General features: G+C 41.8%; 1 protein-coding gene across 5 annotated transcripts; it reads left to right on the forward strand.

The window, feature by feature from the left end:
* Nucleotides 1-2,245: 2,245 nt before the first annotated feature.
* On the forward strand, nt 2,246-21,539 carry E2F6 (E2F transcription factor 6). Of its 5 annotated transcripts, none has more exons than XM_030555421.1 (7): nt 2,246-2,426; nt 5,008-5,062; nt 12,438-12,654; nt 13,060-13,218; nt 13,940-14,054; nt 16,421-16,568; nt 20,756-21,539. In XM_030555421.1, exons 2-7 carry the CDS (start codon nt 5,029-5,031, stop codon nt 20,758-20,760), a joined length of 678 nt encoding a protein of 225 aa, XP_030411281.1. In that variant the 5' UTR covers nt 2,246-2,426; nt 5,008-5,028; the 3' UTR covers nt 20,761-21,539. The 5 variants fall into 5 exon arrangements, with proteins under 5 accessions (XP_030411281.1, XP_030411277.1, XP_030411278.1 ...); XM_030555417.1 differs by having other exon boundaries at nt 2,380-2,615; XM_030555418.1 differs by having other exon boundaries at nt 2,380-2,615; nt 12,438-12,648.
* The last annotated feature ends 3,678 nt before the right edge of the window (nt 21,540-25,217 follow it).

The raw sequence follows: 25,217 nt of genomic DNA on the forward strand, positions 1-25,217 counted from the left end.
GGAAGAAAGGAGCTATAAGAGAGGGGAAATGATTTGAAGGAGGGGCAGGAGCTATGTGGGCGGGGGGGGAGGTACAGGGTTTGTTCAGGCAGGCTGCACAAGCTGCTGCTGTTGGAAAGCCTCCCACTCACACCTCAGGACCAGGGGGAGAGATTTTTTAATCATGACAAATGCAAAGTACTCCACTTTGGAAGGAATACTCAACTGCACAAATACAAAATGGGAAATGACTGCCTAGGAAGGAGTATTGCCAAAAAGGATAGTAGATCACAAACTAAATATCGTCTAACAATGTAACACTGTTAGGGCGGGGGGTGGGGAAGGAAATATCATTCTGGGATGTATTAGCATGAATGTTGTAAGCAAGACATAAGTTACTCTTCCACTCTATTCAGCACTGATAAGGCCTCAACTGGAGTATTCTGTCAAGTTTCTGACACCACACTTTAAGAAAAATGTGGGCAATTGGAGAAAGTCCAGAGGAGAGCAACAACATTACTAAGGGCTGGTCTACACTACAGGGGAAAATCGATCTTAGATACGCAACTTCAGCTACATGAATAACGTAGCTGAAGTCGAAGTATCTAAGATCAAATTACTCACCGTCCTTGGGGCGCGGGATTGATGTCCACGGCTCCCCCTCTCGATTCTGCAACTCCGTTCGGGTTGGTGGAGTTACGGTATCGATATAAGCGCGTTCGGGGATTGATATATCGCGTCTAGATGAGACACTATATCGATCCCCGAGCAATCGATTGCTACCAGCCGATACGGTGGGTAGTGAAGACATACCCTAAGTTCTAGAAAACATGACCTCAAGGAAAGACTGAAAAAAATGGGTTTGTTTAATCTGGAGAAGAGAAGACTGGGAGGGACATAATCTTAGAGTGCATAAAAAAGTGTCCTAAATCGGCTGGTGATCTTATCCACTAAGGACAGGTCAAGAAGTAATGGGCTTAAATTACAGCAGGGAGAGTTGGTGTAGAGATTAGGGAAAAACTTCCTAACTGTAAGGATAGTTAAGCACTGGAAAAAATTACCTGGGGAGGTTGTGGAATCTCCCTCATTTGAGGTTTTTAAGAACAAGTTAGACAAATACCTGTCAGGGATGGTTTAGATGGGGGTGCCCAACTTACAGCCTGTAAACCATGAACAGCCAACCAGAGCATTTCCTAAGGCTCCCGGTCTACTTCTACACAATATACTAACAGCCGATTCATTAGCATTTTGTCATCACATTTACATCATTTTAGTTTACACAAGTGTGTAAATATCCAATACTGTATATAGAAACAACCTAAATGCATACAAAACAAGCTGAACTTAAACTATAAATCAATACGTGTGACTTTAAATCCTATTAAAATATGTTGACTCTGTTTGGCTCACACAAGGTTGTGCTTACGTTTACGTGCCCCTCCTATGTAATAAGGTTGGGCACCAGTGCTCTAGGTAACACTTAGTTCTGCCGCAGTGCAGGGGACCGAACTACCTGACCTACCGCGATCCCTTCCAGGCCTACATTTGTACGATTCCATGATTCTGAGCATGCTGAGTTCCTAACCACACATACTGGAAGCCACCTGCTGACTTTTGACACCTGTCCCCCCACAGGTCTCTCCCTGCTGAACCATGAGGGGAAGGGAGGGGAGAGAAGAGGAGGGGAGTATCTGTGGGAAGGCGATGCTGCACCTGCAAGAAAGGGTGTTGTTTGGTCTCCCACACAGAGGGGCGATGGCGGCGCCTGCGAAGGGGCTTTCTCCAGGCCTAGAGCCGTGGCGGGACCCAACGGTTTAGTGAGATGGGAGCAGGTGGGGCACGGCACAGCTCCTGGGGCCTCGAGACCCTCTCTCCGGTTTCAGGTGCTTCTGTCACGGGTGTCGGGCTGCAGGGCTCCCCAACGGGCTGGGGCCAGCAGGGCTTAGCCCCGGCAGGATTTGGGTTACGGGTGTTTTCCTCCATCGCCTCCTCTCGCCCTTCCGAAAGGAGAACAGCCTGAGATTCCCTGGCGCGTCGGCCCAGCCTCCTGTCCCGCACCGGCCGCGAACAGGAAGGGAGAGGGAGGGGTAACGTCCCCCAGCCTGAGGCGGGCGCCTCCACCACAGGGCACGCAAGACGGTTTTGACGTCACGAAACGCTCGCTCTCGGAATTCACCGGCCCGCCACTCACGAGCGCCGCAAGGAAGGGGCGGGGTTTGTGCAGCCTGTGTCACCCGTTCGCGGAGGCTTGTGGGTAAGGGAGGCCGGCCGCGGAGCGAGAATGGGGGCTGCGGCGGGAGGCAGCGGCTTGCTGCACGAGGCGGCCGCGCCATGGACTGAGTGACACGGGGAGCCTCACGCTGCCAGGAATCGCTTTTCCCGCCCAGCGGCCGCCGGCGTGGGGAGCGGATCACAACGCAGCCGGGCCCTGCCTGCGCCTCCCAGAGGTGTGACGGGAGGCGGCGCTTGCCCAGACATGGAGTCGCAGCTCTAGGTGGGCGGCGGCCTGTAAGCAGCGTCCCGGGCCGCGAGAGGCTTGGCGCCGAGCGCTGGGCGGGGAGGAGAGGGGCCGAGCTAATATGGCCACCCCCGCCAAGGGGAAGAGCCTGAGGCCGCTGTACCCGGACACGCTGCGGGTGAGTGAGGGCGGGAAGTGGCTGGTGGCTGCGCGACGCCCCGGCCCAGTCGCTCTCCTGCTCCCCGACCTGCTGAGAGCGCGGGGCACACCTGAGATGGGGGCGATGTCCGGCTTTTTCCACGCGCAGTAAATGACACCCCCCCCCCAAACACACACCCGGGCCCCTGGAAAAGGAAGGATGCGGCGGCATTGGCGTTAAAAATCTGAGGCCATGTCTACATCTAAAATTTTGCAGCGCTGGTTGTTACAGCTGTATTAGTACAGCTGTATAGGGCCAGCGCTGCAGAGTGGCCACACTTACAGCAACCAGCGCTGCAAGTGGTGTTAGATGGGGCCACACTGCAGCGCTGTTGGGCGGCTTCAAGGGGGGTTCCGGGAACGCTAGAGCAAACCGGGAAAGGAGACCAGCTTCGCCGCGGTTTGCTCTCGCGTTCCCGGAGCCACCCAGCAAACCGCAGGCAAGGAGACCTGCTTGCTCGGGGTTCCGGGAACGAGAGAGCAAACCGGGAAAGGAGACCAGCTTCGCCGCGGTTTGCTCTCGCGTTCCCGGAGCCACCCAGCAAACCGCAGGGAAGGAGACCTGCTTGCTCGGGGTTCCGGGAACGAGAGAGCAAACCGGGAAAGGAGACCAGCTTCGCCGCGGTTTGCTCTCGCGTTCCCGGAGCCACCCAGCAAACCGCAGGGAAGGAGACCTGCTTGCTCGGGGTTCCGGGAACGAGAGAGCAAACCGGGAAAGGAGACCAGCTTCGCCGCGGTTTGCTCTCGCGTTCCCGGAGCCACCCAGCAAACCGCAGGGAAGGAGACCTGCTTGCTCGGGGTTCCGGGAACGAGAGAGCAAACCGGGAAAGGAGACCAGCTTCGCCGCGGTTTGCTCTCGCGTTCCCCGAACCACCCTGCAAACCGCAGGGAAGGAGACCTGCTTGCTCGGGGTTCCAGGAACGAGAGAGCAAACCAGGAAAGGAGACCAGCTTGATTACCAGAGGCTTCCTCCTTCCACGGAGGTCAAGAAAAGCGCTGGTAAGTGTCTACATTGGATTACCAGCGCTGGATTACCAGCGCTGGATTACCAGCGCTGGATCCTCTACACCCGAGACAAAACGGGAGTACGGCCAGCGCTGCAAACAGGGAGTTGCAGCGCTGGTGGTGCCCTGCAGATGTGTACACCTTCAAAGTTGCAGCGCTGTAACTCCCTCACCAGCGCTGCAACTTTCTGATGTAGACAAGCCCTGAGTTCCCCTTAAATGCGGCTTAAATGACGTAGAGGGGTAGGGCGGCTGCCCGCTGCTGAGTGCTCTGCGCTCTCCGGGCGCCTTGGCTGCTGCTGCAGATAAACCGCTTCTTTCTCCCCGGGTTTGCTCTCAAAGGGTCTGCTGCGCTGATGATGTAGTGGGGTACCCGGGAGTGTGATTTAAAAACAAAAACTGTTAATTCGGAAATAAAAAAGCTGTATCTGTTTCAACTGGTGTAGAGCTTTAAAAACTCATTTTTATAAATCCTAAAACTTGGGCTAAATTTGACTCGATGCGTTCTTTTCTGAATTTTTCATGGGTTGGTAGCTGGAAATTTTAGGTGTTTCACTGGGGAAACTTTGATAAATGCCCTTGTTTTGTGGCATTACTTCAAGAGAAGTAGCAGGAAAAAGAGGAAGGCCTTCCAGAATCACTGTTGCAATGCCATTGCTCAGAAAACATCCAGGGTTAATACAAAATCTGCTACTAGCATAATCTACCAGCCTGAGTTGAAGTCAAACTATTTGTGTTGTAATTATATTGACCTGTGTTCTAAATTATATAATCTATGTAATCGGACATCAAGAAGTGAAGGGAGAGATGATCAAGGCATCCATTAATGCTTTCTGTGCAATGACTATGTGAGGAGTGAACCTTTAGCTCAGCTAAGCAGGAACATTCTCTCTCCCACCTGTGTGCTTCATAGCAACTACCTGTGTGGATCACCAGTCCTTTATCACTCCTGATATCTGCAGTTGTGCTTGGAGTTGAGATTTGTGGGGTGTCTAGACTACTCACCCCTTCCACAAGTCTTTATGTTAATCCTACATGGCTCAAGTGCCTGTGTCTGCTATTGGTTGGGAAAGGTTTGAGCTGGAGCACAATGAAAACTAGCCCAGTTATCAGTTTCACTCTACAGAGTTTCAATCCTGGGAGTGAAATCTAACCAGGTGATTAAATTTTCCCTTGGTTACACTTATGTAAAGCTATGAACAGTAGAAAAAACACTGAAGCTGTCTGAAGATTTAAGACAACTTATTTAACAAAAGCTTCCATTCTACAGAAGGAAAGCTAACCTTTACTCAGGAAAGCTTCTTGTTTGCCATATGTATATTTCATGTCTTATACTCACCTTTTTTTGTGTGTGGTTTTGTTTTTTAGCCACCAAAAATCAACCTTAATATGGAAGATGAGGTACAATTTGTGGCAATGAGAAGTAAGTTCCTGAACTTCAGATTTAGAGATTTTTTTTCTCAAGGTTTATGCGGTTAGAGGAGGAGTTTGAATAAACTGCTGCTCTCTTCACAAACTTACTTCATGTATTTACCCAAAGAATGCCAGGCACTGTATACATACTTGCCTCCTTTTTTGTTTATAATCTGTATAAAACAGAGAGAAGGATGGCATGGAGCAAAGTCAGGCAGTTGAGCAAGCAATAATAATCAGCCCATCACTGACCATTTTGTTTTTCACTTCTGATCACTATAAGGAGATGGAGTATAAGTAGGGCCCTACCAAATTCCTGATCCATTTTGGTCAATTTCACAGTCATAGGACTTTTAAAATTGCGAATTTCATTATTTTAGGTATTTAAATCTGAAATGTCATGGTGATACAATTGTAGGGGTCCTGACCCAAAAAGGAGTTGTGGCGGGGATCACGGGGTTATTGTGAGGAGAGTTGGAGTACTGCTACCTTTACTTCTGCGCAGCTGCTGGTGGTGATGCTGCCTTCAGAGTGGGCAGCTGGAGAGTGATGGCTGCTGGCTGGGAGCCAAGCTCTGAAGGGAGAGGCGCCACTAGCAGCTGTGCAGAAGTAAAGATGGCATGGTATGGTATTGCCACCTTTACCTCTGTGCTGCAGCCTGCAGAGCTGGACCCTCTGTCAGCAGCCGCCACTCTTCGGCCGTCGAGCTCTGAAGGCAGCAGCACATAAGTAAGGGTGGCATGGTATAGTATTGCCAGCCGCATTACTTCTGTGCTGCTACTGGCGGGACGCTGCCTTCACAGCTGGGTGCCTGGCCAACAGCCGCCATTCTCCAGTTACCCAGCTCTGAAGGCAGTGCAGAAATAAGGATGGCAATAATGCGAGATGACCCCCCCAAATAACCTTGGGAAACCCCCGCCTTACAGAAGACATGCTGGAATGGAGCAGGGAAATGGGGCTACAGGCATATAAGGCCTGAGAGGAAAGGGATGACCAGTATGATCTGCAGTAGAACCCTGTTTATCCAGTCTAATTGGGACTGAACTGCCCTATCATATAATCAAAATTCCAGATAAACCAAAGAATGGGAAAATGTGATGCTGCAGCGCCATCTAGCCAGCCCTAGTAGAGATCACCTCTTTCTGCTTTATTTTGAAAACTTTGTTACATGCACTGCTTACTCTTTGTAGCAGATATCCCATTAATGTATACTTGGCTTTAAGTCTTGCATGTTTCAAAACAGTATTCTGAATTTATCCAGATAAACATAAGATTGAGTGAATTTTGAGCCTGTTTAGAGGCAGTTTTCACTAGTTATTAATATGAAATGATGCAAACTCCCAATTAATAAATCATCTAGCAAATTTAAGAACATAACGCCCATGCTAGGTCAGACCAATGGTCCACCTAGTCTAGTATCCTGACAGTGGCGAATGCCAAGTGCTTCAAAGGGAATGAACAGAATAGGCAAGCTTGGAGTGACCCAACTCCTGCAATCCACTCCCCACCTTTGGCAGTGAGAGGCTAGGGACACCCACAACTAATAGCAGGGGTGGGCAAATTATGGCCCAGAGGCCGCATCCACTTCTTAAGGCGTTTTAATCCATCTCTCAAACTCCTGCCGAGGAGCAGTCTGGGGCTTGCCTTGCTCTGCGTGTGCTGTGGCTCCCAAAAGAAGCGGCATGTCCCACCTCTGGCTCCTATGCATGGGGCAGATGGGGCTCCATATGCTGCCCATGCCCCAAGCACTGCCCTCACAGCTCCCATTGGCCGGGAACCATGGCCAATGGGAGCTGCAGGGGCGGCACCTGCGGACGGGGCAGTGCACAGAGCCACCTGGCCATGCCTCTGTGTAGGAGCCGGAGTAGAGACATGCTGCTGCTTCCAAGAGCTGCTTTTGAGGTGTGTGCCACCTGGATCTGTCTCCCACTCTCCAAACCCCTTGGTCCTAGCCCGAGCACCCTCCTGCACCTCCAACTCCTCAGCCCTAGCCCCACCCAAGAGCCCACATCTGCAGCAGGAGCCCTCACCCCTATTCCCAATTTCGTGAGCATTCATGACCCACCATACATTTTCCATACCCAGATGCGGTCCTCAGCCAAAAAGTTTGCTCACCCCTGACTAATAGCCATTGATGGATCTGTCCTCTATGAATGTATCTAATTCTTTTTTTTAACCCTGTTATAGTTTTGGCCTTCACATCATCCCTTGGCAATGAGTTCCACAGGTTAGCTGTAATGTGTAACGTAATATTTCCTTTTGTTTGTTTTAAATCTTGTTACCAGATTTGCCCTTTACTTTGAGGTATGCTCATTTATTAGGGCTACTCTTCTGGGGAGGAGGTTTCTATAATTCTATCAATGTACTGCTTGTGTCACGTGTGATTTCATATGGAGCTCTACTTCTCCCTTCTGCAAGTTCCCTCCCAATGGAGCTATCCTGTGTTCCCTAAGGCTTGAGCAAAGTCTGAGCAGACCAGGTCAGTCAGCACTTTCAAGCTGATCCCTTATATGTCCCTGGACTGGGCCAAGCAGCCCTTTCAAGCTGTCACCCTTATATTCCACAAGTACCGCACTGGAGTAGAGTAAGCCTTAGCAGGCTGGGTCAAACAGCACTTCCAGGCTTCCACCCTTATATGCCCCTGTATTCGGCGGACTGGGTCGAGCAGCACTTCCAAGCTGCTACCCTCATATGTCACAGGTTCAGCATGTCCCTATCCCCACTTTTACATCACAATTGTACTGGTAGTAACCCACTTGATAAGCAAACCCCACAGCATTTTTGGGTGCTACAGGGATCTTTGGTGTTGCTGAAGAGTAAATGGGGAAGCTAGAAACACAGAAGAGTTAAGTTCAGAGAGAGAGAGAGAGAGAGAGAGAGAAGCAACCAGCTTAACCATAAAAGTTATTTATTGAATAATAGTGATAACTACACAAGGAGAGCCTAAACCAATATAACAGTTACATTATTAAAGGTTAATACCTGAGGTAGAAAAGAAAACAGAGAGGGATCTCACCGCTTCGTGAAGCTTGAACTGGTTGGGGTTCCCAAGTCATGGTGGTAGCTCAGGGTCCTGAGTGCTGGAGACTGGCAGAGCCCCTAGCACGATCAGTCAGGAGAAGATGAAATCCCAGTGGAACTGATGCAGAGTTGATCCATGCATCAGAACACTTAAACATAGGTAGGGGTTTCTGTAGAGAAACAACAATGGTTCACGGGAGAACACTAGATTTGTTTCTGGGTAAACTGATGACTCTGGTTTTCTTTAGGCTAGACATAGGAGCTGATCACTCTTCACTATGGATGATGTTTTCTTCCAGGGAGCTCACAATGCAATTAGGCAGCATCAGTATTTTGAATATCAATCAAGGATTCATTACTAGAATTGGTCTGATAACTGCTGAGCTGGGTGTATGCAGGTGTGGGTTCGTTAACATCTGGAGCAGAGATCCACCATGATGCAGTGCTTCCCTACTTTTTTCTGGTCCCAGAGTTCAGTGTGGTTCTCTGTTCTCCATTCTGTATGCTAATAGAGATACCTTTCCCATCTTTCATGCAGATGAGTCTGGGAGAGTTGCCTTTGTTCTTGTCATCCTTGTCAGGAGGGGTCTAGGTGTGTCTCCCAACACCCTTTACTGCTCTCTGCAAATCTTTTCTCTGATGAGTTTTGGTTCAAGCAGAGATTGGTCGGGGGAGGCGGGTGTCTTTCATGAGTCAAACAGGCTGGATGCTGCGCCCTGGTTCCCCAAGAACACAAAGCTGACTGGTATCAATCTGTTCCCTATTAATTTCATTGGACGACCCCTGGTTCTTGTGTTATGTGAAGGAATAAATAACACTTCCTTATTCACCTTCTCCACACTATTCATGAGTTTATAGATCTCCATCATGTCCTCCTAAGTAATTTCTTTTCCAGGCTGAAAAGTCCTAGTCTTATTAATATCTCCTTGTATGGAAGCTGTTCCATATCCTTAATAATTTTTGTTGCTCTTCTCTGTACCTTTTCCAGCTTTAATATCTTTGAGATGGGGCAACCAGAACTTCCAGGTGTGGACATACAATGGTTTTATATAGTGACATTACGATATTTTCTGTCTTACTATCTATCCCTTTCCTGGTGGTTCCTAACATTCTGTAATTTTTTTTGACTGCTGCTGCACACTGAATGGATGTTTTCAGAGGACTATCCACAATGACTCCCAAGATCTTTCTTGAGTGGTAATAGCTAATTTAGACCCCATCATTTTATATATAGTTGAGTTTGTTTTCCAATGTGCATTTCTTTGCATTTATCAACACTGAATTTCATCTTGTTGCCCAGTCACCCAGTTTTGTGAGATCTTTGTCACTCTTTGCAGTCTGCTTTGGACTTAACTATCTTAAGTAATTTTGTATCATCTGTCAAATTTGCCACCACTGTTTACTCCTTTTTCCAGATCATTTATGAATATGTTGAACAGCACTGATCCCAGTACAGATCCCTGGTGCATCCCACTACCTGTCTTCATTGTGAAAACTGGCCATTTATTCCTACCCTTTGTTTTCTATCTTTTAACCAGTTACTGATCCATGAGAGGGCCTTCCCTTTTATCCCATGACTGCTTAATTTCCTTAAGAATCTTTAGTGGGAGACTTTGTCAAAGGCTTTGTGAAAGTCCAAGTACACTATAGCCACAGGTTCACTCTTTTCCACATGCCTGTTGACCTCCCCTCAAAGAATTTTAATAGATGGGTGAGATGTGATTTCCCTTTACAAAAGCCATGTTGACTCTTCCCCCAACAAATCATGTTCATCCATGTGCCTCACAATTCTGTTCTTTACTATAGTTTCAACCAATTTGCCTGGTACTGAAGTTGCCTATAATTGTAAGGATCCTTTTCTAAAAATTGGTGTCACATTCGCTATCCTCCAGTCATCTGGTGCAGAAGCTGATTTAAGTGATAGATTACATACCTCAATAGTTCTGCAGTTTCAAATTTGAGTTCCTTCAGAACTCTTGCGTGAATACCATCTGGCCCTGGGGGTTTATTACCATTTAATTTATCAATTTGTTTCAGAACCTCTTCTGACACATCAGCCTGGGACAATTCCTTAGATTTGTCACCTAAAAAGGTGTGGGAATCTCCCTTACGTCCTCTGCAGTGAAGACTGATGCAAATAATTCATTTAGTTTCTCCACAATGACCTTATCTTCCTTGAGTGCTCCCTTAGCACCTTGATCATCCAGTGACCCCACTGATTGTTTGGCAGGCTTTCTGCTTCTGCTGTACTTAAAATTTTTTTGGCTGTTTAGTTTAATTTGATGTGGTGACTGGATCTCTGCCGTTCTGATATATAAGATACACAACCTTACAGGAATGGTATAAATAACATACTATGAAGATGTCATGCAAACTAAAGACAGATGTGTCTCATTAATGCTGGAAAATTTCAGTTAAAAAATCTTAAGATTTATTAAGTCAGACCTGCAGCAGGCATAGTCTTAACTGAATCAGTAACAGACATTGGTAGTTTAATGGTACAAATTAAGGAATATATGGGACAAATTATGGTATGAGTTGCATGGCATGCAACTCAATTGAAGTTAGTGAGCTGTGGGGAATTTAGCCCATAGGTTTTAGTGGTTTGTTTGTTTGTTTTTATCAAATTTCAGATGCTCTTGGGCTGTAAAATCTGGACTGGAGTACACCCTATAGTGGTACAGTATTTGAAACTTCTGAACTATAGAGAGAACCAGTAAGAGAGCCTCTTAGGCCTATGGAGCGCCTTTAGTGTTTTACAGATAGACTGAGGAAGGTCTTGATTCCATATACTCTCAAAGGACTCTTGGGCCCATAGAGTCTCCTGTTGAACTCACTGAGAGTCTTCCTGCATGGATCCAATTACAGGATTGGGGATTTAGTTTGTTAGAATGATTCTGATGAGCCTAGCAAGCATTCTGCTGGGACTCCTTGGTTGTCTGGTTCTCAGTCTTGTAAGGTGTTATGCATCCTGGGGTTCAGAACATGCGGTATTTGAATGGAATATGTACTCTAATATTTCACATTCAAATAAAACATTTCCAGTTAAATTGCAAGGAATTAAAGACAGAGAAATGGCCAAGTATAAGAGTACCTAGCAGTTTCTCAGTGTCAGTCTTCAGAACTTTTGATAGCTGCATGTGCAATATCCTCGAGCTCTGCACTTTTGATGTCTAAACAAAACTTTAAGGGTAAAAACAAGTTCTGCTTGGAAACATATTTATGTGATTAATAACTGAATTGTTTTTAAACCATATTTCTATAAACTTAATCCAAGGATCAGAAATCATCTTAATAGTTTGCATAAGCTGGGTGTACACTAGGAGTGGTTCACTGGTATAGAAGTACTAGTATACTATACCAGCAAAGCACTCCTATTGTGGACACAGTTATACAAGCAAAGCTGTGCTACATATTGGTAATGTGCAATTTTGCTGGTATGGCTGCATCTACACTACAGACTTCTGGCATAAGTGTGACCCCTGACCAATATAGCTGTGCTAACAGTCATCTGCAGTGTAGACATAAGCTTAGTTTAAACAACCTTTCTCACAGTCAGAAGCCAAACATTTCCAAATTAATTCCACTTCCCCTAAACAAACAAACAAACAAAAAAATCACCTGAGAGAGACAGGTGGTTTTTTTTTAAATGCTTTCTGTAGTTTTCTGTGGTCAATGTCTGAATTAATCTTTCTTGAAAGATCAAAAGGCAGATGGAGTTCTTAAAAAGATTTTGTTCCTGATGTTTTGATTAAATGAAATGGAGGCGCAAATTAGCCAGTAATTGAATTTAAGTAAATTGTGGTAATTGATATTCATATAATTACAGCTGTTTGAAAACTGGGTGGTCTAGTTTACATTTTCCTTTGTGAACTTGTTAAATGGCTCCTATATGCAGACATAATAAGCAACTTTTAATTTTGTTATATTTAAGTGAGGGACCAGATGGCATAGGTAGGTGCCATTCAGACAGTCTTTTTATCTCTTGATTACAGGCTCGTAATTGGCAACAGGACTATTTTAAACAAAAGATATCATCATGGCTGTTTAGTAACCCACCAGTTTGTAAAATTACTTATACATATGTTCATATCACAGTTGATATCCTTGTTGGAAGTCTAATGTCAAGAATTTAAAAGGCGTGGAGGTACCTTTTTAACTTTCTAGATAAAACTTCTGCAAAGTAATTAAGGCATATTGGATGGACAGCTTTCTTTATGACTTGTACTGATATAGAACAAAACTCCAACCTCCTGTGCTAATGTAACACTTCTCATAAGCATTGTATATTGGAAAATTATGACAATGCTTTGAACAGAGCTCCAAGGGTTAATATTAAATGATACAATGTCAAACCTTTACAGAAACCCTGAAAGTCACAAAGCCTCGTTTTGATGCATCTCTGGTTTACCTGACCCGAAAATTCATGGATCTTGTCAAAACTGCTCCAGATGGTGTTCTTGATTTGAATGAAGTAGCAACAACTCTGGGGGTACGAAAACGAAGAGTATATGACATCACCAATGTGTTGGATGGAATCCACCTAATTCAGAAAAGATCTAAGAACCTTATCCAGTGGGTGTGAGTTGGCTTTGAAATTTCTAACTTACATTTGCAAAAATAATACGGATGCTTTGTGCGATGTAGTTTGAGCTAACTTTGACCTAATTGTGAACATGTGTTTTAGCTTCATTAGTGTTTTGTAGTAACTTTCATAAATGAGATGGTACGGCCTCTTAAATTGCACTGTATAATTAATACAGTATGCTTTTAACTTTTTAATATCAGGAAATGAAGCAATTGTGAAGATTTTTTTTTAACTGACTACAAGAAACTAAAAATAATAGTTTGACCAAAAAGCTTTCAACATTTTAGCTATGCTTTTTTTTAAAAGTTAGAAAATGTTTAAGTATTTTGCATTACAGTATAGACTTTATTTATAAATATAAGCTTTAAATGTTCTTGATAACTTTCATATTCTTTTAGAGGATCTGATCTCGATCAGATTGCTGGAAAGGCATCAGAGCAACAAAAGCTTAGAGATGAACTTTCTGATTTATCAGCAATGGAAGAAGCTCTGGATGAATTAATTAAAGACTGTGCTCACCAGTTGTTTGAATTAACAGATGATACAGAAAACACAAAATATCCTTTTAACTGCTGCACCAGTTACTTTGGCTACTGGCACCAAGCAGTTAGTGATGGAAATTTAGAATGGTAAGTACGAGGTGGGAGGGATAGCTCAGTGGTTTGAGCATTGGCCTGCTAAACCCAGGCTTGTGATTTCAGTCCCTGAGGGGGCCATTTAGGGATCTGGGGAAAAAATCTGTCTGAGGATTGGTCCTGCTTTGAGCAGGGGGTTGGACTAGATGAGGTCCTTAGGTCCCTTCAAACCCTGATATTCTATGATTCTTTGCCTTTTTCCTCATTCTTTAGTACAGGGCAAGTAAAAGAAACTTACATTTGCAGATATATGTCTATATAGAATAAACTGTAGAGGGTAAAAGTTGAAGGAGCAGTCTGAAAGAAACACTGTCACTATAGTAATTATGAATATTTACATTTAGTAGTCCTATCTCATAGGCAAACTTTGACAAATGACAAGTAGTTTTGTAATTGAGATACAAACACCAAACATGAAAATTGGGAATATCGCCCAAGATTCTCATTCTATGCTTGCCTCTAGGCAGAAGGCTAACTAGAAAAAAATCTGGTGCTTAAATAAATTCATTTTCAGACAATAACCAGTGAAACTTGTCCATTCCTTGAAAGAGATCAGAAAGTAATTATATCACATGTTAACAGCCATACCTTCTTCTTAAAACAGTTAACAGATTTCCTTATGGAATCCTTGACTTATGTGTACACTAGCTTATGTGACGTATCAAGATATTCATAGCATTAAGGCCTTTCAAGAACAGATTGTTATGGCAATCAAAGCTCCAGAAGAAACAAAACTAGAAATACCAGCTCCTAAAGAAGTAAGTATTGCTTTTCATCACTCTAAGGCAATTGCATTTTTAGAATTAGAGTTTGCAAGAAGAGCAGTTGATTTTTCACTTACAGAAATTAATATTGGTATTATATAATACTGGCATTCTTATCTGATACGTTTCATAAAACGAAGGTACTTGCTAAAATGTGTGGGGACAGCGTTTTCGCTTTTAAGATGGTGACTCTTATTGTCTAGACTAGGAAAATACTATATCATAGATTACCACTTGACTTTTGCTGGGGATGGAGGAGCATCTGTAACTGATGCCCAAGCTACCTCATTTGGCACTTGAGTTTGAGGGGGAATTGAATAAAGAAGCTTATACAGTACTTTGCAGGGTTTAGTACAAACTCCTAAGTATAAATAAATTGTAAAATCTAGGCAAGTGAGATCATTCTAGAATTTTGTCAGGAGAGGATTATTATATTTGCTAGTGAAAAGTGCCGGACATTTCACTCTGGTCGTTTACTGTCCTGTTATATAGAAAGTCAGACTAGATGATCATAATGGTTCCTTCTGGCCTAAAAAAGACTTAGTTTATTTTTGTTACAAACTGCAAAAATATTGTGACTTTGGGCATGTGTGTGTTTGCTGATTTCATCTGAAAATCCTTTATTCCAAGTTCTGAATAGAATAGACTATATGAAAGATGCATCTGTTTTTAACGGTGAAAAGGTGTAAAAAAGGAGCATTTGAAGCCCGAGTAGGGGAGAGAAAATTAAGGATGTAAAGTATAACTTGTACACAAAACTATGTTAAAAAAAGATTAAGATGGCAAAATCAAGCATTGTTAAGAATGGTTCCTTATACAGCCAGAATTTGGTCCCCTTGTGCATAAGTATTGTGATCTTTAATTGTATGATCACATACTATTTTTCTCCACAGTGTGTCTATCTCAATCAGTGCAAAGGATAGATGGTATTCACTTAAACCTTGCTCTGGAAACAGAATTATTAATTTTTCTGGGCTTTTCTAAGATGCTCATTGCTAAATTGCCTGAATGCCTCACAAATTAATTTATTTTAACAACATACCTTGAGATGAGGAGTCATAATTAACACCCCCCCCCCATTTTACAGATGGAGACCTGAGGCACAGAGATTAAGTTTACAAGCATACACTACTACCCAATTTGAGATTCCTAGACCTGGTTTAACTTAACACTATATAGATCTTTATATGTTCAAAGCACAGCTCCTGTTGGCTTGGGTTGCAGCTCTGAGTATGCTGCACTTAAGCAAATCAGATCTCAGGGTGTCAAGTCAGGCAATCAAAAAAGAGGAGAACACAGTTAGAGATGATCTCTGACAAGCTTGGTCTCACTAACTTGCTTAGCATCAGGGAGCTACAGCTTCTCAAAGAACGTATTGCTTTGGCTGTATTAAAAGTTTCTGGCAGTGTGTTTTTTCCCTACTTTCATTCTTGGAAACAGCTGTAAACTGCCTTGGCTGAAATTTTCCAAAATGATTCTTCCTGAGGTAGATGCCTAACATGGAAATTTTCAGCCTAAATGGTTGGTTAGGCACAGTTTTATAAGCAACTGAAAATGGGCTTATAATGGAAAGTTTCAGGCAACCTGACTAAGAGGTGCTAACAGCCCTGATTGAAATTGTTTAGAAAGCTAGAACAACATACGGTAAAATTTTCATGCATATTTGATTTTTTTCTATTACAATGCTCTTGTCTCTTTTGGGAAAAAATAGTTCTGGAACTTGTTTCCCTATAATGTTTATGCCTAATTCATTTTTTTGATTGATGTCTTGAGGTGATTTGGTGTCCTCTGCCTTTTGGTTCTTGAAAGCCCACTGCATTGCTGATATTATTTACTGGGGGCGTTGATATAGCAATGTATTAAATTTGTTCTGCCTTACTGATTGTGCTAGAAGTATAATTTGTGCCAGCACTGATTGTTTTGAGCTATTCAATTGTCACATTTACCCTAAACTCATCACTTTGGCGACCTCTGTTTTTAACAGTGTAATAAAATCCAGTCATTTGTCAATATGGCCTGTTGAACACGATCAGCTAAAGTAGTTCTTCACATTGGATAGACCCTTAACAAAACAAAATTCTTCTAATGCACAGAAATGTTCAGTTGCTTAATTACATTATTTAATCGATGTCATTCAATATGGCAGCTTCATAGGTAAACCTATCAATTTACCAGGAACTAAGGAACATTTAAATTGGCTTAATTAAAGTCTTTTAAAATTAAAATGTCCCTTCTATATCTGGACCTGTTCTTGTATGTTAGTTTGTGTTAAAATGTATGCAAAATACTTGAAGTAAAAATTAGTTTGGCTTAATCTATAAATTTCTTCTGATTTTCAATATATTAAATCTGTTTTACAGGATTGTATAGAAGTACGTATAAAGAGCACAAAGGGACCCATTGATGTATATTTATGTGAAGTGGAGCAAGATAACCCGGGTGCCAAAACTTTTGAAGATATGGATACTCTGACATCAGAAACTAAATCATCAGAACCTCTTGATGAAGGTATGAGAAATTTAAATGGAAGAAAGGCATTTATCAACATAAGACAAACTACTGTGAAATATGTATTGTATCATTCTGACAAATTGAGCAGGATAAACACTTCTAATCCCCCTGAAACTTGTGTAATTTTTAAAGTGGGCTAAATTCTCAGCATACAAAAAATATTTCAGAACCAACTTTAACCCTTGTTACTAGAGCTGGGCAAAATCTTTTGGATGAATAGTTTATTTGTTTTTTGTTGACTTGAAACTGTTTTTTCAAACTTGACACACATTAATTGAATAGTTAAGTCCGAAAAAGTTTTGAGCTAGCTTCACAAGGGAACGTAGGTCCCATTCAGAAAACTGCTGGCGGTGAGTTCCTCCTTAAAACTTTTAGCCCAATGCTTAGGCTATAATATATAATATATAATCTGGTGCTCTGTTCTGTGATTAGATGTAAAATGCCCTGCTACAGAATCTTACACAGTTGGCAAAACAGGAAAACTTGACAACTAACTCAATAGTTCACTTCAAGTGAGAGCATATATGTCTGGTCTGGTCTACACTACGCGTTTAAACCGATTTTAGCAGCATTAAACCGATTTAACGCTGCACCCGTCCACACTGAGGCCCTTTATATCGATATAAAGGGCTCTTTAAATCGGTTTCTGTACTCCTCCCCAACGAGAGGAGTAGCGCTAAAATTGGTATTACCATATCGGATTAGGATTAGTGTGGCCGCAAATCGACGGTATTGGCCTCCAGGCGGTATCCTACAGTACACCACTGTGACTGCTCTGGACAGCAATCTGAACTCGGATGCAGTGGCCAGGTAAACAGGAAAAGCCCCGCGAACTTTTGAATTACATTTCCTGTTTGGCCACCGTGGAGCTCTGATCAGCACGGGTGGCGATCCAGTCCCAAATCCAAAAAGAGCTCCAGCATGGACCGTACAGGAGATACTGGATCTAATCGCTGTATGGGGAGACATATCTGTTCTATCACAGCTCTGTTACAGAAGACAAAATGCCAAACCGTTTGAAAAAAATCTCCAGGCTACACAGTGCTGCGTGACAAGCGTAGCGGAAAGCCAAAGAATCAAATGGACGCTCATGGAGGGAGGGAAGGAGGGGGTACTGAGGACTCCAGCTATCCCACAGTCCCCAGCAGTCTCCGAAAAGTATCTGCATTCTTGGCTGAGCTCCCAATGCTTGTAGGTTCAAACGCATTGTCTGGCGTGGTTCAGGGAACAGCTCGTCAATTTACTCCCCCACCCCACGGGAAAGGAAAGGGAAAGAAATCGTTTCTTGACTTCTTTCAATATTACCCTATGTCTACGGAATGCTGCTGGTAGATGCGATGCTGCAGCAGTGAAGAGCAGTATCCACTCCTCTCCCCTGCCTAGTGGCAGATAGTGCAGTAGGACTGGTAGCTGTCCTTGTTATCAACCCGTGAGTGCTCCTGGCTGGTTTCAGGTGAGGCTGGCTGGAGGTGCCTGGGTGAAAATAGGAATGATTCTCAGTCATTCCCAGTAGATGGTACAGAACAGCTGGTAACCGCCCTCATCATAGCAACTGGGGGCTGAGCTCCATCAGCCCTCTCCCTTTCCTGTGTAAAGAAAAGATTCTGTCCTGCCTGGACTATCATAGCAGCAGCATGCTAGGCTCCTCTCCCCCGCACAGCTTAGTGTCCTGCCTGGACTATCATAGCACTTGGAGGCTGCCTCCCGCTCAATTTATCTCACTAACAACTCACTGTTTCTTATTCCTGCATTCTTTATAACTTCATGACACAAATGGGGGGGACACTGCCATGGTAGCCCAGGAAGGTTGGGGGAGGAGGGAAGCAACAGGTGAGGTTGTTGCAGGGGCAACCTTCATGAATGGCATGCAGCTCATCATTTCTGCAGGATCTAGCACAGAGCAGCTGTGCTCTCTGATACACTGGTTCTCTAGCACACTTGCCCCATATTCTAGGCAGGACTGACTCTATTTTTAGAAACCATAAAGGAGAGATTGACTCAGGGAGTCATTCCCATTTTTGCCTTTGCACCCCCAGCCAACCTCAGTCAGGGGAACCCATGATAGTAACAGACAGTACAGAATGACAGATAACCATCATCTTATTGCTAATTTACACTGGCAGCAGATAATACAGAACAACTGATAACCATCTCTGCTATCATGCAAAAGCAAATGAATGCTGCTGTGTAGCGCTGGAGTATCGCCTCTGTCAGCGGCATCCAGTACATATACGGTGACTGTAATTTAAAAAAAAAAAAAAAAGCTGAACGGGCTCCATGGTTGCCGTGCTATGGCGTCTGCCAGGGCAATCCAGGGAAAAAGGGCGCGAAATGATTGTCTGCCGTTGCTTTCCCAGAGGAAGGAATGACTGACATTTACCCAGAACCGCCTGTGACAATGATTTTAGCCCCATCAGCCACTGGGCTCTCAACCCAGAATTCTACGGGGCGGGGAGACTGCGGGAACTATGGGATAGCTACGGAATAGCTACCCACAGTGCAATGCTCCAGAAATCAACGCTAGCCTCGGACCATGGATGCACACCGTTGAATTAATGTGCTTAGTGTGGCCGCATGCACTCGACTTTATACAATCTGTTTTATAAAACCGGTTTATGAAAAATCGGAATAATCCCGTAGTGTAAACGTACCCTCTGTCTTCATCAGTAGAGATGCCAGATAACCAGTCATATGCAGGTTACTGCTGTCTGGAAGGAAACAAAACAGGATATGTAATTTGATGGTCTGGGGAGTAGTTAAGTGACTTATTTTCAGCAGTGCTACTTGAAAAGCAGTAGTTACCCTTCCCCGCTGTACACTTAGATTTTTGTTTTTGTGCCACTTGTGGAATAGCAACATGGTGATGTGATTAGTCCATTTCTGACAGTCTGTGTGTTGACATAATCCTAATGCAATAGTTTTTCCTTATAAAGTTACCTCCTGTGTTTAGTGGAGCTAATACTAGAGGGATGAGTTAACCCTTTCCAAAAGTCGTTGTAAAGAGGACATAAATTTGTAACTTACAGTTTGTAGTTATAGAAAATTAATTGTCTTCCACAGGGAGTGAAAATATTTTTAAAAATAAACGAGCCCAGGATTTCTGTAACTAGTGTGGGTATAAAACTGTGGATGACCCGTTCCTGTTTACTTGCCACAGCAATGCTCAATACAATCACTAACTTCCCTCAAAATTCTCATGTCTTGTACCTTTCTACGTACATTACTCTCAGATTTCTTCTTAGGTGCCAAGGAAAAGAGGAATTGTGGAGTATTTCTATTACAAGATAACTTAAATTATTAATCAGCCATTCAAATTTTTTTTCAATGAGAGAGGATTCTAAAGTACACTTCTGATTTCAACCATGGCAATACTTAGCAACACGTCCTATTAGAACAAAAAGACTAGCAGCAAGGATTTCTGGGCTTAATTCCCTCCTCTGCTACTCATTCAATGTGGTGTTGGGCAAATCATGTAATTGCTACCTTCATTTATCCATCTTGCAAAATGAGTACAATAACTGGTGTGATGAGACTAAATATTTTGAAATCTTTGAATATGACGTTAATATTTCTCTTTCTGTATCAAACATTTCTCAGTGAAGTTTGGGAAACCTCTCTCAGCAGTTTAAGCTGTAAAGCACAGCATGAATTAGTTCATTATTTTACTTACATAAGCAGTCATGCTTCATGTTAGCAGTTCTTGTGTAACTACTGCTTGTCTCTATAAACTGTTCAAATGTAGGAGCAGCTTTAACGAATAACACTTCTTGTATCTGCCTAGTTTGTTTTTCCCCCACTTCCTTGTTTTTGTGCCTATCAAGATTTACATGCTCTTTCATGTCACTTGACCACATCTTTTTTTTTATTTCACTGGTTTAAATACCACTATTCTAACACCTCCCCACTCTTTGTTTTTCAGTATCAAAGGAGTGATCTTAACAGTATGGGGCAGTAGAACCATTTTATACTGTCATTTGGTACCCTGGAAGTCTTACACCTGAATTTTTAAAGGGCATGTGTGTGAAGTTTCTAGATCAGTGAATAGCACAATAAGATCACATGTAGATGCAGTACTTTTTTTTTTTTTTTTTTTTTAATTCTACCATACCTTGGCTTTCATAAATATGAATGTTCCCTAAAAGAGAATAAATGTTTTGGTTATCTTTTTTTCACTTCCTTTCTAGAGTGAGATCCCCTAAATCAACTCGAAGGGTGAAGAACCATTAGAACGCCAAGTCCTGAGCAGATTATCATGAATATCTGTGCTGCAGAATTCCCTAAGAGAGCCACTTGGAACTATGAATATGCTGAACTTGTAATACTCTCAAATGTTTTTCAAACTTAAAATGGGAATAATTCAGTTGTTGAGTGCTTTCACACGATTATCTTCAATTGCTTCAGTCTAAAAGAAGGCAAATCAAGGAGCCGTTTTTAGGAGCTTTGTTTCTACACTTGTGCATAATCTGCAGTGTTTGGGGAAAATGGCCTTGTTTTTACTGTTTTTGTTAAATAATTTGAATGATAATAAATATGGACAAGAAATTACTTCAAAACATGAAGATTCTTTAAAGCTACATCTGGAACAAAACACCAAAACATGATCCTGCAAGAATATAGGTAATAAAGAAATGCACTTTTAATTCTGAAGCTGCACTGTCACTAAACAGGATTGTTAAATATAATATTAGAATCAAGAACTGGAGTACTGCAAGACTTTTCTTACCCATAAGGAGTATAAGACAAGTAAACATGAAAAAGTGAAGCTATGCCTTGCACTGTGTGGATGCTGTTTCTATCTAACTCAGTATGTAACTCTAGTGTGAACAATGAAGTTAAAGGCATGGCTTTTGTGTATGTATCTATATCTTGTTTAGATAGTCACTGATGGAGATTGACAGAATGAATTGCACTTCTGCCTTTGTACAGCAAAAACTGAAATAAACTTGTAAATATAAAAAGTGGTCAGTCTAACAGTGTTAGTTGAACTTCATCTTGGCTTTCTCTTTAACAGTAGAAATTCATTAGGTGACATTTATTAACAGTATGAAATTGTTGTGTAAAAACGACTCGTAAATTGACAAGTATAATATATTGAAACTGGGTCTGTTGATTAATTGCAGTTAACTGACGTGATTAACTCTCAAAGTAGTCATGAATTAAAAAATCACGATTAATCATTTTAATCGCACTGTTAAACAATAGAATACCAGTTGAAATTTATTAAAGATTTTGGATGTTTTTCTACATTTTCATATAGTATTCTGTGTTGTAATTGAGATCAAAGTATATTATTTTTTATTACAAATATTTGCACTGTAAAAATGATGAAAGAAATATTTTTCAATTCACCTCATACAAGTACTATAGTGCAATCTCTTTATTGTGAAAGTGCAACTTACAAATGTAGATTTATTTTTTTGTTCATAACTGCACTCAAACAAAACAATGTAAAACTTTAGAGGCTGTGAGTCCACTCTGCTACTTGTTCAGCCAATCACTAAGACAAACAAGTTTGTTTACATTTACAGGAGATAATGCTGCCTGCTTCTTATTTACAATGTCATCAGAAAGTGAGAACCAGTGTTCTCGTGGCACTTCTGTACATGCCAGATATGCTAAATATGCATATGCTCCTTCATGCTTTAGCCACCATTCCAGAAGACATGCTTCCATGCTGATGACACTCGTTAAAAAAATACTGCATTAATTAAACTTGTGACTGAACTCCTTGGGAGAGAATTGTATGTCCCTTGCTCTGTTTTTCCCCCTTCTGCCATATATTTCATGTTATAGCAATCTTGGATGATGACTCAGCACACGTTCGTTTTAAGAACACTTTCAATGCAGATTTGACAAAACGCAAAGAAGGTACCAATGTGAGATTTCTAAAGATAGTTACAGCACTCGATCCCAGGTTTAAGAATCTGAAGTCCCTTTCAAAATCAGAGGGACGAGGTGTGGAGCATGATTTCAAAAGTTAAAAGAGCAACACTCCGATTTGGAAACTACAGAACCCGAACCAGGAAAAAAAAAAAAAAATCAGCCTTCTGCTGGCGACATCTGACTCAGATAATGAAAATGAACATGCATCAGTCCGCACTGTTTTGGATTGTTATTGAGCAGAATCCATCATCAGCATGGACGCATGTCCTCTGCAATGGTGGTTGAAGCACGGAGGGGCATATGAATCTTTAGCGCATCTGGCAAATATCTTGTGATGCCGGCTACAACAGTGGCATGAGAAGACCTGTTCTCACTTTCAGGTGATATTGTAAACAAGAAGCGGGCAGCATTATCTCCTGCAAATGTAAATAAACCTGTTTGTTTGAGCGATTAGCTAAACAAGAAGTAGGATTGAGTGGACTTGCATTTTACATTGTTTTATTTTTGAATGCAGTTCTCTTTGTACATGATTCTACACTTGTAAGTTCAACTTTCATGATAAAGAGATTGCACTACAGTACTTACATTATGTGAACTGAAAAATACTAGTTCTTGTTTTTCTACAGTGCAGATACTTGTAATCAAAAATAAAGCGAGTACTGTACACTTTGTATTTTGCGCTGCACTTGAAATCAATGTATTTGAAAATATAGAAAACATCAAAATATTTAAATCGTATTCTATTATTGCAATTAATCATGTGATTTTTTTAATCGCTTGACAGCCTAATTGAAACATTTTATTGTACAGGCACACTAATGACATAGCATCTAATATCAGAAGTTATATATTGAGGCATCTTGACAGTGCTACATATCCAGTGATTGATGTGTAAATCTGTCATTAATGGTTGTTGCATATGTCTTGACCTTAACTGTAACATACTGCTTCAAAATAGTAGAGCTGTCTTTTCATAATTTTACCATGCAAAAAGTTGCCTAACTTGGAACTGTTCTTTCAGCTGTAGCTGCAGTTTCTCTTTTTTTCCTAAAACGTTTAACAAGGTACAAAATGTTTTACACTACTGTCCCTCTGGGACTAGTTTTCCAAATGAGTTCATCTGTGCTATCAACAACATAAGTGTGGGACTCCCTATTGTTTTGATATAGGATAGATTGTGCTTGCATATCAAGATTTTTCTTTAAAATTATGCATGGGCAAATTAAACTTCCATCTATGATAGACTTAGTGTAATCAGTTTCTCAATTCAAAGGAAGGTCAAAAATAGAACTACCACTATATTCTAACTGCTGAAATACTTTCCTATAGTTAAGTTCATTAAAACCAATGCAAACTGGAGACTTCAGATAATCAGAAATTTTAAATACTGATGTTTTATACAGCTATTTTTTAAAACAACTCAGCTTTCATTTTGTTAACAAACAGCAGAGAGTAGCCAACTCTAAATAGCTTCAATCCGACTAAATAAAGACCCCAAATTAATCCAACTATATATAGTTCACCTACTGGACAAAGTTATTAAGCAGACCAGTACTTGTTTCAAGCAGCACTCAGATGTGTTGTATGTGATCTATCAACTTCCAGATCTAGGGAGATGGCTTAGTGAATTCCAAACGGGACATCAGCATTATTGGTATCTCATTATCTTTCCTACTTGGTCTTCCTTTAGAACAGTGAACTGTACCATGGACTTCAATAGAAGCATTACTTAGGATTCATCTAAGGTTTAGAAAAAAATTGAGGTAAGCTTGCTGGCTTGGTTATAATATGGATTGGGAAGAAGCTTGTAAAAGGTCCGGAGCAAGCAAGTACTAAATGAGGCAAGAAATCCTAAAGCATCTGTGAGTAGAAAGATCATTATGTGGGTTTGGAGGAAGATATGCATTCTCAAGAAGTTGATCAGTAGACCTTAGATTAAATTGTTTGAGATGCAAGACCTGTGATGACAACTGGCAAAACATCCCTCCCTTTAGGTGGCAGACTTGTTTGCTTTTGGATGGAATAAGCAGTAATTTAATTAGCCTTTTCTAGGATCATTTCAACAGTTTGAACAATAGACTGTTTACTGTGAAATAAACACTTAAGATTTTATTAGCACAAGAGTGAGGTAACCTATATTTTGTGCAGTAGGATAGGGTCTTGAACTGGAGCTGTGCAGTCCTGTAACGTGGAATAATGAGCTGTAGAATATATTAAAGGGACACCATCTTACACACTTGTCAATATCTTTACCTGTTACAAGGAACATTGAAGATCATTATTAAAGGGGAAGTTTAGGAAGTTTTTCTTGTTATGCATTTAACAGCATTTTGTAGGTAGTTTCCTTTTTTCACCTTTTAGTGGGCCTTTCACACAGCAACAGATAGAGAAAAACATTTAAACATAAGAAAATGTGATAAAACAACAAAATTGTGAGGGAAGCCTCGGGCCAGATGTAAATATGAAACCGCTTAATTTGTTTTTACAATGGACTAGACTTGTCCCTGTATACTGACTTTAATGCATATTAAATATTTAAAAATAATGTGCACTCTAACCTCTATTGGTGGTTACACAGTACCTTTTTGTTAGTTGAATCTTTGTAACATTATCTAGTTATGCTAATGGAAGACCTTAACATATTGCAGATAATCATAGAGGTAAGCTAGCTAGTTGAATAAGCTTAGACTTGACAGTGCAGGAATAGATGTTCAATTATGTTCATCTTGAGTATTAGAAACTCTCATAAAAAGTAAATGTGTT

The sequence above is a fragment of the Gopherus evgoodei genome, chromosome 3 (genome assembly GCF_007399415.2).
Source record: "Gopherus evgoodei ecotype Sinaloan lineage chromosome 3, rGopEvg1_v1.p, whole genome shotgun sequence".
Lineage (NCBI taxonomy): Eukaryota > Metazoa > Chordata > Testudines > Testudinidae > Gopherus > Gopherus evgoodei.